This window comes from Empidonax traillii, unplaced genomic scaffold, assembly GCF_003031625.1.
Source record: "Empidonax traillii isolate 1590-97213 ecotype Southwest subspecies unplaced genomic scaffold, ASM303162v1 scaffold29:size1973556, whole genome shotgun sequence".
Taxonomy (NCBI): domain Eukaryota; kingdom Metazoa; phylum Chordata; class Aves; order Passeriformes; family Tyrannidae; genus Empidonax; species Empidonax traillii.
This window is the reverse complement of record NW_020955222.1, coordinates 20,993-38,495: the sequence shown is the minus strand read 5'-3', so window position 1 is coordinate 38,495 and position 17,503 is coordinate 20,993. Positions and strand designations below refer to the sequence as shown.

At 40.2% G+C, this 17,503-nt stretch overlaps 1 protein-coding gene across 4 annotated transcripts in view; it reads right to left on the bottom strand.

Moving 5' to 3' along the window:
• DHX29 (DExH-box helicase 29) overlaps nt 1–17,324 on the bottom strand; it is a 31,472-nt gene extending 14,148 nt beyond the window's left edge. Inside the window, exons 1-17 of one of the 4 annotated variants that reach the window (XM_027910279.1) lie at nt 17,129–17,324; nt 14,581–14,654; nt 13,705–13,818; nt 13,005–13,134; nt 12,491–12,633; nt 10,989–11,114; nt 10,449–10,575; nt 10,029–10,190; nt 8,538–8,703; nt 7,391–7,514; nt 6,370–6,966; nt 5,572–5,715; nt 5,302–5,478; nt 4,567–4,707; nt 1,906–2,050; nt 1,568–1,688; nt 559–643 (exon numbers count right to left, since the gene is read on the bottom strand). In XM_027910279.1, the coding sequence (XP_027766080.1) occupies nt 559–643; nt 1,568–1,688; nt 1,906–2,050; nt 4,567–4,707; nt 5,302–5,478; nt 5,572–5,715; nt 6,370–6,966; nt 7,391–7,514; nt 8,538–8,703; nt 10,029–10,190; nt 10,449–10,575; nt 10,989–11,114; nt 12,491–12,633; nt 13,005–13,134; nt 13,705–13,818; nt 14,581–14,654; nt 17,129–17,324 (2,772 nt within the window). The remainder of the gene's footprint in view (nt 1–558; nt 644–1,567; nt 1,689–1,905; nt 2,051–4,566; nt 4,708–5,301; nt 5,479–5,571; nt 5,716–6,369; nt 6,967–7,390; nt 7,515–8,537; nt 8,704–10,028; nt 10,191–10,448; nt 10,576–10,988; nt 11,115–12,490; nt 12,634–13,004; nt 13,135–13,704; nt 13,819–14,580; nt 14,655–17,128) is intronic. The other 3 variants (XM_027910287.1, XM_027910292.1, XM_027910299.1) reach the window with 3 other exon arrangements.
• Between the last annotated feature and the right edge of the window lie 179 nt (nt 17,325–17,503).

The following is a 17,503-nucleotide window of genomic DNA, read 5'->3' as shown; positions in this document are numbered from 1 at the left end:
TTATAATTTAAATTACTATTTCAGAGTGACTTCGGTTAAAATCTTTTACCCACAAGTGTTTCCCTAAATAATCTGAGAAATAATTAAAAGCAATGTAACTCAGAAAACGGTCTGGTTTTCCACAGTTACTGAGGAATTAAAAGTTAAGTAAGAATTTCATGTTCACTTTTTGTTTTATAATCCATTAAAATCACTGGCTGGTATCTTCTAAAATTGATCAACATTTAATTAAATAGATCGGCAGTAAATAAAATACTATTTTTCCTAGATAAGAGCAATAGTTACTGATTAACAACAGTTAAAATACAGGAAAGCAACAATTAAAGATGTTCATAGAAAAATATTAGGTTTAAAAATTTGATTACTGTCAAGGTTTTTATAGCATATTAGCTTCTACCTATTATAGACCATCAAATTAGAATTGTTTCTTTGAAGTGAGAAAATTCTGGGAACAAGTGGTTGTTGCATAATTCTGTATGATTAGATTTTATAACAATTCAGAATTGCAACCACAGAAAGCTTCTCCTTTCAGTGATGAACTTTCTAAATACATCATACCTTTCTAATACCAAGAGGAGGTATTGTAAATGCAGCTGCTTGATCTTGAGTTGAAAGAACAGAATGCAAAGCTATCAATCTGTGCCTAGAACAAGAAATTACTATAATCAATATATACTTATCAAATAAGATACAGTAAAAAAATAAGACCAGCACAATGACAATAGTTTGGAGAAAGCAACTAGAACAGACAAAAGAGTAAAACTTCGTATCATTAGGTATGAAAGTCTGCCTCACTATATTATTACGATACAAAGAAAAAATATCATTAGTTCACAGGGCTGTTCTATTCAGTAAAAATGCAGGAAAAATACTACTACTGCAAAACTCTAGGTTAATTTACATCAACAGCCCAGCAAAAAAGGTGACTAGGTGTCCATGAACTCAAGCTCTTTACATTGTGCTTCCAAGACAAGGACCACAACTGATGCTTTGCACAGATCTATAAACACACGCAACTTTCAGTATGAGTAATAAAGGCTTTCAGGGATAAGACAGCCACAGAGATTTTTACTTTCCTTCTCTTCCAGACCTGAACATGTCAGTCCATCTATGAATCTTTGGCATTTAACTGCCAATGTCCTTTTCATGCAGTTGTCTAACTTTTAGTTACCCACAATATAAATTTCAAAACTATCTGTCATTACAGTCCTAGGCCCTTTCTCTTGATAGATTACTGTCTCTGGAGCTCTTCGCAGGAAGCAGTCACTTCCCAGTAAGCCACAGAAATCTATATCCCAGGTATGGCAGCTTCCACATCCTAAGTGGAAAAGAAGTAGTCAAGTGCTTTGTGATTAGGTTTGTTGAAAAATATAACAAAAAATGACTGTACCATTCCTAAGCATCTGTCGTTTTTCCTTCTATAACTTTTAGATAATAAAAGGACATTTGTAGCACAAACAGCTCAAAGGTATAAATTCCAGTTTCCTTTTTCAAGAATAGCAAACATCGAGTATATTTGTTGTGTTGTAAGTTAAACTACTAACTTAATAGAAAATATCTGTATTACCTGTCACGCAAGTTAAATCTTCTGTCAGTTGAAATGAGATCATACAGCTGTTGGATATGGGCAAGGCCTGGTAAAAAGATCAGCACAGCACCCTCAATGTTCTTGAACTGGGGACTTCTGTCTGGAAAGTTACAGTACGGGCATACAATTAAAACAAACATGCATTTGCAAACAGTTTCACATGACAACAGGAACTAATGCTAGGCTCTGCAGCCAATGCTTTTTAGGATGTTACATGTAAGAATGAGTTCATGTACTTCATTATCAGTAGAAAGTACTGGAAAATAAGTCCATGGGACAATCCCAACTACATAAACTTCTTAAGAAGTAGACTGTACCTAAGTATGCGAGCAACTCCAAAATAAGTTCAAGGTTGATCTTGTAAGGGTTCATGTATAAGATAGCCTGCTGTGTGTGACTGCTATACTTCGCATAGTAAGGAGCCAAATCAATACCAGATCCAGACTGGACTGGGACATATTCCTAAAAGACAAGAGCAGAGAAAGAAGATCACACTCTTAGTGTTTTAGAAGAACGTAACAGAGCAGAAGACCAATCTGCCATTCACTTAAAACAGACACTGACGTAAGAGACTTTCAACTAACTATCTACGAAAACCAATGCATGTCAGATTAAATCACAGCCACCTACATAATGTGCACAGATATCTTCAACTGTTATGTGACATTCCAGATCAAAAAAAAACAAAGTAAAAATTAAACTCTGTCCAAAAAGTAAACAGTTTTCAGGTCTATATCTGGCATTTGTCTGGTATCAATTCAAACTGAGATAACAGGATGTCCACTCTTCTTTCAAAACTCTTTCTTTGAGGTATAAGAAACTAGTTTCCCCTCTCTCCTTTCCCTCACCTGACTCTTCTCTAATGGTTGCAGTGAATTAGATGGCAACTTCTGCAGTGTTTTGGAGCAGGAGAGAGTTACAAGATGAGACATACATTTAAATTTACTGTTTAATTGTTTATAGACGTCTTACATACGTAGCATAAAGTTTCTATGTTAAGTGCCACTATTGTATTGGGTTTGTGTGGCCAGGTTTTGGTGGCAGGGGAGTTACAGGGGTGGGTTCTGTGAGAAGCTGCCAGAAGCTATGCCCATATTGGCTACATCCAATGCCAGCTGGCTCCAAGACAGACCCACCTCTGGCTGAGGCCAAGCCTATCAGGAATGACAGTAATGCCTCTGTGATAATTAAGAAGGGGGAAAGAATGTTATTGTGCAGATGAAATTGTGGCCAGAGAAAAGTGGAGTGAGAACATGTGAACAGACACCACGGTCAGTGGAGAAGGAGGAGCAGGAGGTGCTCCAGGCAAGAGCTGAGGTTCCCCTGCATGTGGTACAGACCATAGTGAGGCAGCTGTGCCCCTGCAGCCCATGGAGGTCAACAGGGGTACAGAGATCTACCTGCAACCCATGGAGGAGACCCATGCCAGAGCAGGTGGATGCCTGAAAGAAGCTGTGATCCCATGTAAAGCCCATGTTGGAGCAGCTCCTGGCAGGGACCTGCTGACCCATGGAGAGAGAAGCCCATGCTGGAGAAGGATTTCCCAGCAGGACCGGTGGTCTGTGGGGGACTCATGCTGGAGCAGCCTGTGCCTGAAGGACTGCACCCATGGAAAAGTGACCCATGTTGCAGCAGTTTGTGAAGAACTGTTGCCCAAGGGATGGACTCACGTTGGAGAAGTTCATGAAGGACTGTCTCCCATGGGAAGGACCCCATGGTGGAGCAGGAGAGGGACTTCTCTCCCTGAGCAGTCACAAAAACAACCTGTGATGAACTGATCATAACTCCTATTTCATGTCTCCCTGTGCTGCTGGGGGGAGGGGATGAGACAGAACTTGGGAAGGAGGCTGGGATGAGCAGAAGGTGTTTTTAAGATTTATTTTACTTCTCATTAGCTTGCTCTGATTCTGTTAATAATAAATTTAAATAAGATCTCCACTCCAAGTCTGTTTTGCCCATGAAGACATAGGCGACTGATCTCTTCTGGTCCTCATCTCAGCTCATGAACCTTATGTTATATTTTCTCTCCTCTGCTGACTTGCAGAGCGGAGTGATAAAGCAGCTTTGGTGAGTGTGTGACATCCAGCCAGAGTCAACCCATTACAATTTTAAATTACTTCATTGTTAAAACACTTAAAAAAGCTTGACACTGCATATCCTTCTGCACTGAAGGCTCAATAGAAACAAACCAAAAATGTGGAGCAGCACTCCTGAGAGTGCTTGGGGTTACAACTAAAGGATGCTGTTGTGATGTAGGGGGTTATTACCATTCTAGAGGAAAAAAAACCAATCAGTCAGCAGAGCACAGGAGAGTGCATTTTTCAACATACGCATTACTCACTGTTTGTTCAAACCAAGCTAAACAGTCCTGCAGAAATTTTGATAAAGCAAGTCAGAGCAGACAGGTAAAATACACAGTTTAGACAAACAGCCTAAGCTGCCAAAATCAGGTAGCATTGATATAGTCTCCCCTTCAAGAATTCTGATCCAAAAGCATATATAGTTGTCACTGCAGAGTAAGGATTAATCATAGTTAAACCAAAAAAAGCTCTGTACAACATCCTCATGTAAATCATCTCACTTGGCATGCCAGGTTGGAGCACCTTGGGACGTTTTCAGCTAAGAAGGACTCTCCTGTTAGGCAAACCTGTTAGGTTCACTTCATAGGAGAATTCTTTTGGGGAAAAAAAGCGAAATGCCTTCCCTGCTGCTGCTTATAGATCCAGAGGTGGGAATCTGCACAGCAGAACTCAATGTCAAATACAGTAAAATCAAGCCAGCTATAGAGGAGATGGAGAGACAATCAAAAGGGTGCAGCATTCATAAATACTTGGTTTCCACTGCTAGAGTGCCATGTCTTTTACCAACTGAAAAATATTTGATATTATACAATCCAATCATATTTGAGGAACCAAAATGATAAAATAATAAAAAAATAGTCAAAATTTCCAAGTCAGAGCTATAAGTGCCTATTTTACCTGATACTTCATAGTGCTTCCTCCTTTGACAGTAATATTTATTGTTACTTCCTCCTCCTCCTCCAAGAACTTCTGACAATATTCTGAGTCTTTCTCCAGAACATAGCCAGTTGCTTCAATTATATCTTCAACATGGAAAATCTTTGGTGAAAATTTGCAGAAGAAACAAGGCACAGCAGAAATTAATTAGCACTTTTTTCACTTTTTAACATTTACATAACAGAGCTGAACAGGGCATGCCTTAGTGCTGTAACAGATCTTGCAAATTTCAACTTAATCTTTCTTAAGATTTTTGTAAACCTTAGCTTAGAGCTGCTACAAGTTTGTTAATGGATGTAATGGACGCTATCGATAACATGAACTTTACCACGGCCTGTATCGCATGCATAAGAAAAATACAGAGTGTAATGACAAAGTTGCATAGCGAGCAGGGTGAATTCTTTAATGCTTTCATTTCTGCTTAGGTTGAATAGATAAAAATCAAAATGCCAGTGATGGACAAATTTTAATCAATATATCCATCAGAAAAAAAACAGTATAACCCTATAATTCAAAGCCCTGAAGTTATCTTACACTTCCATAAAAGAAAAAGGGTTACAAGTCCTTGAAAAATGTATTTTAAGAACTGAATTCTTGGTAATAAAAAGTGATATAGATAAATTGCCTACTAACCAGGCAAGCACTGTATACATGCATACAAACTGTCTTGCATACTGAAGAGAAATATCTACCTACCTCAACTGGATAACTCCTTCCCGAAATCCTTAAAATGGGACAATGTGAGAAATAGCTGGAAAACTTCTCACTGTCTACAGTAGCACTCATTAAAATCAGATGCAGGTCTGAACGCTTACGCAAGATCTCTTTCAGAGTAACTAGCAAGAAATCAGACTGGACGCTTCTTTCATGTACCTAGAATTAAAAAAATGCCTCTATAGCAAGGATTTAGTACACGCAGGGCCCAGAATAACTATAGTTTCTGCGGAATAGTAAAGAATTGATCACCTCATCTACAATAACATGAGATATACTTGAAAGGAGACCATCTTCTTGAAGTTTCCGAAGCAGGACACCTGTTGTACAGTACAGAAGTCTGGTGGCTTCTCCTGTTCTTGATTCCATACGAATTTGATATCCACACAGGGAGTTCTTAAATAAAATATTAAACATATAGGAATATCTTAACATACAAGTTAGCAATATTCAAAATTAAAAGAAACTTAATAGTTGTCAGATTCAGACACTGCACAAGTTGATACAACTAAGACACAGACTAAGTTTATTCAGGGTATCAAAGAGTTGGTAAACTCAGGGCTCTTTTCAGGATTCTTTGCAGGCCTCAAAAATATATTTGCACAAACAGACTACGATAAAAAATATAAGACTTTGGCTTTCTTCAAATAATAAAATAACTTCTGTTGGAAGTAAGCCTCTCTCAAAGCAGAGCCTCACTCAAGGCCAGACTGGATTGCTAGGACTGTTTTTCTCCATCCCAGGGAGTTTTCTTCATCCCTAGTGATAGTGCTGCAACAGTTTTTGGGCAATCTACTCAAGTGTTTGACTACTCCCATCATGAAACACCATTGCTCTACATTGGCCTCTAAAGATTTTAGAAATCATTTATGGATACACAGAGGTTTGCAAGTGACAACTTGAAAAGAAACAACCAACATAGCAAGGAGCCCTCTTTGAGAGAAAACAACATCTAATTCTTTAGTTGTGTAAGAAATAACGTTTTCGCTTTGTACCAACAATCCAGCCCCCTGTATTTGATCAAGAAAAAGGCATTTAGACACATCTTACTTTTCCTCCTGGCCCTGATTCACAGCCTAGCTCTTCACAGACCCTGGTTGCCAGACTAACTGCTGAGATTCTTCGGGGTTCTGTGCAAACAATATTGCATTTTTTTGATCCTTCATCCAGCAACAAATCTTCCAACAAGAAATGGGGCACCTGGGTACTCTTCCCACTGCCTGTTTCACCAGCCACAACAACTACTCGATGTTTTTTAAGAGTTTCTACAATTGAGTATCTGTGCTTAAACACGGGTAACTCTTGTCTCTCTTTCAGAAGCTTCTCATATTTAGAGGAATTTCGCAACTTCTTGAACAAAATCCTTGAAGGTTCCAAATCATCTGCGTCTGACGTCTCAAGGGAGAGACTGCTGAAGTCCTCATCAGAAACCAAGTTTTCCCAGGAATCTTCAGGACCCTCAGATACTTTGGGCTGCTCTTCAGATTGTAGCTGCTGTTGTTTTTTGAGTTTGTTTAATAATTTAGCAATAAAGGTATCACGAGGCTTGTTGGTTTCTATCTTGTTTTCTTCTTCCTTTTTCTTTTCAATATCCCTCCACTCTAGCCAGACATCTCGGTAGGTAGGGGGCAGTAACTGATGAACTGACTTCAGGTGCAAAAAGCAGAAAAAAATTACATTATGTACTACTTAGTAGTATCACTAATATTTTATGTGTAAACAAACTTGAGTGTTAAAAGATAATGACAAAAAACAAGTAGGGAGCTACTTCTAAATACAAAACCCATGAAAACAGTAATATAAACATCAACAACGCATTTTTGATTTTCAACTGGCTTGCATTCTTTACAAGACTGAAAGAATAGTTTTACTTTCCAAAAAATATCCTTTCTGTATGCTGCGAAGCATATGCATGACTACAAGTAAGAGCAAATGAACATATAATACAAGCAAAGAATTTAATCGGAAATATATCATTAAACTATTTCTAGAATTTAACTACAAGTTTTATAACAAAGAACTGCAGAGGCAGATTGCAGGCCAAGAACAGTAATATTGGTCAGAATCTTACTTGTCCTTTGGTTAAATGGTAGAGTGCCAAAGTAGCAGCTAGATGTTGTGCTTGCATACTATCTTCTGTTACGATTGTAGGACACATTGTCATTACATCATCTGATGATTTGACAATCCTGACCCTTGAAGAGAAATTCATAAAGGCAATTATCTCAATAAGAGTGAAATTCAAATACAGAAACTAAGCAAAATGAACTTAATATTGCTCAATAATACTTTATCATTAGAAATAGCAGGTAAAATTTGATTGTGTATAGCAGAAAATTTTCAGTAAAGATTCCAGCAATGATTTGACTTCTTTTTTTCTCTTAACAAATGTCTTCATTTTCTTCAAAGTACAAGTATTTATACACATACCAATAAGGTTGGGTGCTTGGAAGAAGGACTAAATATTTTTTTATGTGCTTATATCTGTCTAGGCTAGATTGAGATGACATTTAATGAACCACTGAGATGCAAACAGTTGTTTAACAAATACACGCTAGTCAGAGTAGCAACCAAATCTCTCATATTCTTAGGGGGACAATATATTCGTAGCTTTTTCGTAGCAAGAAAACAAGTTCTTTGACTTCGTTCCTTCAAGAAACATTACTCATTTGTAATGTTGTGTCTGCTTTATTTGTACATGACAATATTCTACTTCTTAACACTATATTACAGACTTGTTTTCTGAAAGAAATTTAAAAAATTAAAAGGTACTGCTCTGTTTTAACTACAAATTTATGGTAGTTTTAATACAAATTTCTAACTTCCACTTTATTAAAGAATCTCAAAAGGTGTTTTAGTATTCATAAACTTAGAATCTATGATTTAATATACTACTTTGAATGAGAATACCCAAAGCCAGTTGTCTAAATTTATCTCACAGTTTTGCTTCAGACTAACCTTTCATGCAGGAGTACACAAATAAAAATCTTATCTGTGCTTTACAGGATCATTCACTAGAATCTTATTTTTTTTAACTATACCTAGTCTAACCATCACTTTTGTTATTCAGAGTCAAATACCTCCCTGATGGACTAAAAAAGAATTTGGCTTAAACACACTATACTAATATAAATCTGGATCAACACGACAGAATTAGCAAGATTTTCTATTTTTAAATAAACCAAGAAGAAATTATAAAGGTTACAGAAAATACATACCTACATTTCCAATATTTTCCAACTGGAATTTTTTCAAAAGAAGGATTTTGGCTCTTGGGAAAATTTTTCCTGCACCAGTCAATCAAAAATTGTTTCGGAGATTTACCAGTCCAACTTCGAGCACTATAATCAAAGTTTCTTACATCTAGCGGTTCTTTCTTCTTCACTACAAGAGCAGAACAACACATTTTAGGTCTCCTAAAGTTTATTTTACGATACTTTGAAGTCAACAACATTTCTACCTTTTATTCAAATATATTTTGCTAGACAGCAATATCTTCTGAAATATTTTGCAGAAATTCGGTCACCCAGTAAGTTTAAAACTTTCATTAAAGTTTGGTTATTAGAAAATAATCTAACAGTTTGAAGATTTACCATGAAAACAGTTCAAGAATATGAGACAGTGACACTAGAAACAGTAAATTAGCACTACAATTGAAAAAAAAAAAAGAATCTAAATTTTAGACAGGACAGGATGGCAAAAATAGCTTTCAATGTAATCTGCTAAAATACAGATCCTTCAAAGTCAGCTTGGTCAGTGAGATAGACTGATTGTTTGCAGATGACACCAAGCTGGGCAGGAGTGTTGATCTGCTGGAGCATAGGAAGGCTCTGCAGAGGGATCTGGACAGGCTGGATAGACAGACTGACACCAGTGGTATGAGATTAAACAAGGCCAAATGCCAAGTCCTGCCCTTGTGCCACGGCAACCCCAGGCAGTGCTACAGGCTGGGGAAGAGTGGCTGGAAAGCTGCCTGGTGGAAAAGGACCAGGGATGCAGGTCAGCAGTGGCTGAACTTGAGCCAGCAGTACGCTCAGGTGGCCAATGGTATCCTGGCTTGGATCAGCAATAGTGTGGCCAGCAGGACCAGGGCAGTGACTGTCCTTCTGTACTGGGCACTGGTGAGGCTGCACCTTGAATTCTGCGTTCAGTTTTAGGTCCCTTATTACAAGAAAGACATTTTGGTGCTGGAGCATGTCCAGAGAAAGGCAATGGAGCTTGTGAAGGCTCTGGAGCACAAGTCCTGTGAGGAGCTGCTGAGGAAGCAGAGGGTATTTAGCCTGGAGAAAAGGAGGCTCAGGGGAGACCTTATCACTCTCTACAACTATCTGAAAGCAGACTGTAGCCAGGTGGGGGTAGGTCATTCCTCATTAGGAGGAATTTCTTCACAGAAAGGATTGTCAAGGATGGAACGGCTGCCCAGAGAGGTGGTGGAGTCACCACTGCTGGAAGCGTTTAAGAAAAGACTGGACATGGCACATAGTGCCATGGTTTAGTTGACCAGGTGGTGATTGACCAAATTTTGCACTCTATCTCAGATGTCCTTTCCGAACTAAACTCTGTGCCCTTCTGTGGTAGCCCACCTTCCTTTCCCATGATCAGAGCTTGCTGACTCAGCACTGCAAAGCAACCCAACCTAGAAAAACAAGAACTAATTCTGAAAATTTGTGGGCACACTTCGAGTTTGTACTGAACCACTTTCAACGCACCTTTGTCCTCCTTTGCAGCACCATCGGGTTTTTCAAGTAAGCTCAAACTGAAAGTGGTTTCTTGAGGTTGAGGTGAGGGAGTTTTTTTCTTTTCACTCTGCTGTTTGTTTGAAATCTTTAGAGCTGGATTAAATACTGGATGTTCTTCAAGTACTCCCATTTCTGCCAGAAAGAAGATACAACTTAAAACTGCTTAAAATGCTCAATTATATTAGTTCATACTGAGTACCCAAAATCAGAAGTAGTAAAACGTTACATTTTAGAATTTGATCCACATGGAAAGTCCAGATTCAGAAAAGCCTGCATTTCATGCAGTGGCATAAAAGAGGATTAAATAATTTTCAGTCTGACTCCAAGAATTATTTGCCTAACAAATACACAGGCCAGAAAATAAAACACAGGTAATTTGCACAGCTCTACCTTGCTGAATTCTTCTTATTTTCTCCTGTGCCGCCTTCTGGCCTTGCTTGTCTTTGTCTTGCTTGGAGATGCTTCCTTGTTCTTTTGCTTCTGAAAGCTTGGCAGACAGATGTATATACCTCTCATTCTATTTCAAGAGAATTATTAATTACTAGTTGAATATTTTAACAAACTTTATAATAAAAAAATGGAGGAGTTTTTTGTCATTTATACCAAGCTCATATAACAAAGAAACAATTAGTTCTTATATAACTGACAAAACCTCTCAAAATTTGATAATCACTTTCCTAATCAAACTAAGATATATTTTAAGAATTTTGCCTTCTCAGATAAATACATTCAACATTTTGAACCCAGTACAAAAAGCAGAGGAAAGGAAAAACAAGTTAGAAAAGGAGAACTTTCAACACAGTAGCCTGCAACTGTAAAAACAGATCACGTAAAAAAGTATTTAATCCCCAACTTATAACAAATATATCCCCCACAAGCAGATGTACCAGACATTTTTGAAAGACTCTGTGAAACATTATTCTATCTTACTGGGTCAAACTGTTCCTCAGCTGTCTCTTTCACAGACTCATTCTTCTCGTCATCACTCTGTTGCTCGGCATATCGCAAAATCCATTCCTTCATACTCACTTCTTTCTCTTTCCTCACATTCATCTCCTAAGAAGAGCAATGCAAGTTAAAAGAAATCATAAAAGTGAAAACATCAGTGCTCTTTTCTGCCAGGAACTAATGATTAAGATTTTATAAACAAACTAAGATACACAACAAAAAAACACGGAGCAAACTTCTCCAACCAAGGTGAATATCTCACTATAAACCTAAACAGATCTTAACACTAGAATGATTGTAATTGCTGTAAAAAATGAAATTCCTTGCATGAAATCTTTTTGATTTCTGGTTTTAAGATTCAATAACCAGAGAAATCAAAACAGTGCAAGTACACAGGAAAACTTAAACCCATAAAGTACGTAAAGAGTGCCACCTGTAAATAAAGAGAATAAACTCATTTAAGGACACAATAAAGCTACAGAATCATAGAATGGCTTGGGTTGGAAGTGACCTTATGATCATCTAGTTTCAACCCCACTGCCAAGGGCCAAGGGACACCTTCCAGTAAAAGAGGCTGCTCAATGCCCCATCCAACCCAGTCTTGAATGTTGCCAGAGAGGGCATCCACAACTTCTCTGGGCAATCTGGTCCGGTGCCTCACCACATTCACAGTAAAGAATTTCTTCCTAACATCTAATCTAAACCTACTCTCTTTCAATTTAAAGCCATCCTTCCTTGCCCCTGTAAAAAGTCCCTCTCCAGCATTCTTGTAGGCTCCCTTCAGGTAAGGGAAGGTTGCAATTACATCTCCCCAAAGCCACCTCCTCTCCAGGATGAACAGTTCCAATTCTCAGCCTTTCCTCACAGGAGAGGCACTCCATCCGTCCTCCGATCGTCTTCGCGTCCCTCCACTGGACTCACTCCAACAGGTCAACGTCCTTCCTGTGCTGGGGTCACCAGAGCTGACGCAGCATTCCAGGTGGGGTCTCATGAGGACAAAATGTAGGGGCCGAATCACCTCCCTCAGCCTCCTGGCCACACTGTGTTTGATGCAGCCCAGGATACAACTGGCTTTCTGGGCTGTGAGCACACACTCCTAGGTCATGTCCAGCCTCTCATCTACCAGCACCCCAAAGTCCTTCTCACTAGGGCTGCTCTTGATCTGTTCATCCCCCAGCTCATGTTGATACCCAGGCTTGTCCTGACCCAGGTGCAGCACCTTACACTAGATCTTGTTTAAACCTCAGGAGATTCCCTGTGCTTTACCACAAAAGTGAACTATGAAGAGCCTTCTAGACCCCACATGAAAAATATAATACCTTCAAATGACCATTCCACTGAAGTTAAAATACTGCGGGCGACAATTATTAATCACGCAATATTTTCATAAACTTGATCCATGGTGGAAGCCAATTCAACTCCCATATTTTAGAAAATTTTGTTCTCTCTACCCCCAGTAAATGCAGATTAAATTTTCAGTTTACCTTAGTTTCGGGGCCATTTGCCTCCTTTTTGTTATCTACTAAGTGAGGCAGAGGTTCACGCTGTGACACAGGAGAACGAAATTTTGCTCTTGGTTTCTGCTGCTGCTCCTCAAACTGCTGGCTAAAACCTTCAGGCAAAGCATCTTCAAAATAAAAAACCCATGTCACAGAAAATGCCAATAATTACAGAAAGTCTTTTAAATGTGTTGGGAACCAACTAGAAGAACACAAAACAAAACCAGAACACCCGAAATAAAAATTAGGTTTTAGCATTTATATAAGCTAGTATTTGCTTGTTGGACTTTCACAGAACTCCAAGAGCAGGAACAAGCCCATATGACTTTAAACACTAAAATATCCCAGAACCAGAAAGCTGGAAATCTATGAGAGGAACACTGTGGTGACTACTAATATAGTGAAACAATATATTTAATTACTACTGTGAAGCACTCCTATGGCAGAGCACGTCCTATTTCTCTTCTGTTACAAACTATTCTCTGTCACCCACACTCACCATCAGGAAGATTCAAACAAAGCCAATCAAGGGCAGAGTGAAGATCACCACCATACAAAAGTGTATTTTTCATCGCTTCTTCAATGTGTTCAGTCTTAAAAGAGAATCTTTGTAATGCCATGTATACATCCTATAAATAGAAAAAGTCAGAAAACACCAGGATTTCATCTAGCAATGTAATATAGGTTTATAAACTTCTGTTTCCCACATATCAGGAAACTGGCTTTAAATAGGGGTAAACAACATGCACTCTGTATTATAAAGCTAAGCAGAAAATTGTGTTTTGCACACAGTATTTATAATATTTTCTTTGTAAATAAGCATGCATAGGTATAAATAAATCTACATTCCAGCCTCTGTAGAGAATGTAATTTTTCGGTTAAAAAAACATACATCTACAATTTTCCAGCTAAATTGAATGACTATAGGAAACATAAAACATTCAGATTAAGTACTGTTCCTCTGTCTTTTCTGAAGACTCTTGATTTTAGTTCCATAAAGATCCATCCATAAAGATGTGCTTTTCCTAATAAGCGTACTTGTTGATTCCACTGACTAATCGATAATGTAAATCCCGAAAAGCGTGCTGTAATGGTTTGCACTGCACACAAAAGTGCAGTATGATACATGACAAAAATGACAAAAACTAAACCTTTATTCTAAATAAGCAACGGTTGGAAAACAGAACTTTGAACTCTACCTGTAGTTTCTTTGCGGTAAGTCTTTTGGAAATCATTCCTTTGTCATCATTTTGGGTTTTATGGTCATTGATTACATCAATAATCCTTTTCTCCAAGTTACCATTTATTGTTACCTGCACAGAGAAAATTAGTTGACACAAAGTAAACACCAGAAATCTTTAAGACATATGCTACTCACGGCTAAGGATGTAAGAATGCAGAAATCTCTCTGCCATTCAAATTCCAACTTCTCCAGCTTTTCATAAATGCCCTAAACATTTCTTCTGAAAGGAACACTTCTTTACTTTGGCAACCTATATGCTTTTACTTGAAATAGAAGAGTTCATTCCTTATTACAAAGCAGGACCATTTACATTTTCAAGGAAATATCTAAGGAAATAAAAAAAAATTCTACTGGAAAAACAAGGACTTTCTCCTCTGCTTACAAGAGCTGGTATAAAATAATCTGAACATCAAGATACAATCTGTGACGCTCTCCTTCCTATATAACTTTAAAAATAATTTTAGTGTAGAATTCCAATATTTTTAACTTTTCCAAAGTATAAACCAAGCTTTAGTTGCCCCTGAGGTTATTATATAAAATCTGTATTCTTTCTTTGACAGGAAGAAAAATCCATACGCAAAAAAGAAACCCAAAGATAATTCTTAATAGTGTTGCATGGAAAGTATATTAAAAAAATAGACATTTTCCTATGCCATTAGTTTACCCCCCTTTCTTAAAGCATACTCAAACCCCAAAATATCATCAGTCAATATCTAATATGTGAATGTAGGCCACCTGCACATATAAAACTGAAAAAGAGTTGAAGAAATATTTACTCAGCTAAAGCAGTACAATGAAAATCAAAGTTATTTCATGTAAAGAAGATGCTCACCTTAAGAACAGATTTATCTAGATTTGCAGCAGCCCCGGAATCTGTTGCTGAACTAAAACTGTATGTTTTCGGACCTGCAAATTGCAATTAACAATCAATTACCCAAGGAGAACACAGAGAACATTGTTTATAGTAACTAAAGCAGACCCAACACAGGTTAGTACAAGCAAATACTACACTAACTTGCAGGTACAAAATGACAATTAGAATAATCAAGAAAGCCCTAAACACAGAATAATGAAGAAGGGTATGACACTTTGCAGACAAAATAGAAAATTCAAAGTTGCAGAGTGAGAGGAAATGGGATTAACTACTCACTCTGCACACTGAACAGGGGCTGCCAAAGAGGGAAAGTAGTAGCAGATTTAAAACATGCAAGACTGTTGAGGATTTTTTTTATTACAAAGTGCATAGCTACCTAACAGAACTCTACAATAAAGCTGTAGATAATGGACATTTACCAAGGTCCAGGGGCAGAAAAAACAGCTTTGTAGTAAAGAATCAACTGATACTTAAAGGTACTGGAAAAAAAAAAATGCATCTGGTTCAGGAAGACCTTAAGTGACAACTGGTGGAGGATGTAAGATCACCCTACAGCAGTATCACTGCATGTCTGACCTACTCTTACTTAGGTACCTGCCTTTGTCTCCTATTTAGGAGGCCATGTGGTTACAGAAGCATTCAGTCTAAGTGTGCTACGGTCATGATTAAATGCTTTTCATTTAGCAGCTATTATGAAAAAAACTAAGTCACAAAACTACTTATTGCCATTGGAATGACAACACACACCTTGCTGTTGGATTCCATCACTTTCAGAACACACATACCATGTCTGGTACTGCACAGGTAGAAAGAAACCAAGCAAACCCATAGCTTATATGCCACCTTAAGTGGCTGCACACCACTCCAAGGGAGCAGCACTGTTCACCTGGAGGCACAGACCCCTCCCAGCAGGAGGCTGGACAGCCTTGTCTGGGCTGGACTGCCTGCAGAAGGGCTCTGGGAGAGCCTGCTTCTAGATTTGGATCAGGATGGGGTGCAGGTAACTGCACTTCAGGAAAAACATGGTCACCTCTGGTCAGGAAATACGAACAGCTGCCAGCACTCACAAGTCACCCACAGGCACTGACTGGTGGGCTCTGCAACCACACAGTGTTCAGAGCATACAAACTTTTCACTTACACTGACTGATTTTTCACCACAGTCCACAGCTGGGAGAGAAGTGGCCCATTTTCTGAAGTTGACTGAGCACCAGTGCCGTTGGGGGAATGGGGGACACAAGAAATACATTTAGCAGAGCCCAGATTTGTAAAAGCAGAGTACTTGAATACATTCAGGAAGCTTATATTAATGGATTGCAAGACTTTTTTAACGAGTTGGAATCTCAGATGGCCTGGCCATTGCATGATTGCTCATGGTCTGCAACACAAACTGTTCTAATATTATACGATATCTGAGCTACTTCTGGCAAAACTGGTTTATTGAAAACAGGTATCTCACAATGCTGCAGAATACTAGTTTTTTAGACTACACCCAGAACAGTCATCCCTCGGGTCGCCCAACACTGCTGAAGTGCTGTAACTGCCAGCCCTGTAACTGCTCTTTCAAGACAAAAAAAACCTCCAAAATAATCCCAAATCCAGAATGTATTGGTTTTGACAACATACAAAATGAACATCTACCTAAGAAACTCTGGGAAAAGTGCCTCCCAAACACCTGCTGCACAGGAACTGCTGCTAATCTAATAACAAGACTTTCTGTAAATAACTCAACACACTGACGCCAGCAAGGTTCATCTGCTCAGGGACACCCCATGGAAGCAGAATCACAGACTAGTTATGGTTGGAGAAGACTTCTGGAGAACATCTAATCCAACTCCCCTGCCCAGGCAGGGTCATGTAGAGCAGGTGACACAAGAACACATCCAGGTGGATTTGGAATGTCTCCAGAGAGGGAGACTCCACAAGCCCTCTGAGCAGCCTGTTCAGTCCTCTGTCATCCGAAACGTAAAGAAATTCTGAAACTTGTTTTAGGTTACAGCCATTGCTCCTTGTCCTGTCACCAGGCACCACCGAAAAGGGTCTGGCACCATCCTCTTGACACCAGCCTTTAAGATGTATTTATGTGCATTAATGAGAAACCCTCTCAGTTTTGTTTTCTTTAAACAAGCCTGGCCGCAGTCTCTCCTCACACGAGAGATGCTCCAGACCCCTCGTCATCTTTGTGGCTTTCGCCGGACCCTCTCCAATAGCTCCTTTCCTGTCCTGCGGAGCACACAACTGGGCACAGCACTCCAGACACGGCCTCATCGGGGCCGAGCGTAGCGGCAAGATCACCTCTCTCGACCTTTCCGGCGGGCAGGGCGAGCTGACGCCAGGCCCAACCAGCCTCGGGGTGGAGCGACTCCCGCCGCCTCTCCCGCCGCCGGGAAACACCGGCCCTTCCGCAGGGCCTCCCTCTGCCCATTCCCGGCCCGCGGGCAGCAGCAGCCGCAAGCTCAGGGCCCCCCTCGGGGCGCAGCCCGTCCTGCCGTGTTTGCCGGCGGTACCTTGTCTGACCCGGGGTTCCCTGGCGGCGGGCGCGGGGCGGGCGGGGCCGGTCCTGCCGGGGGGCTCTCCGGGCGCGGCCCCCGCGCGCGGCGGGGGCGGCGGGGGCTGCGCAGCGGCGGCGCGCGCGCGGGCGGTAGCTGCGGCGGCCGCGTGAGCCGCGCCACCCGCGCGCTGCTTCTTGCTGCGGCCGCCCATGGCGCGCGCCGGCTCCACGCGCTGCGCGCCTGCGTCGGTCCGGGCACCGCGCGCGGCACAGCCGACACCTCTTCCCATTGGCCGGCACACCTCCCGCCCAGTGCGCACGCGCGCGCGCCGCGCGACCTCCTCTTCCGGCTCAGCTGGTCGGCCGGGGTGACGGCCCGGGGGACCAGGAG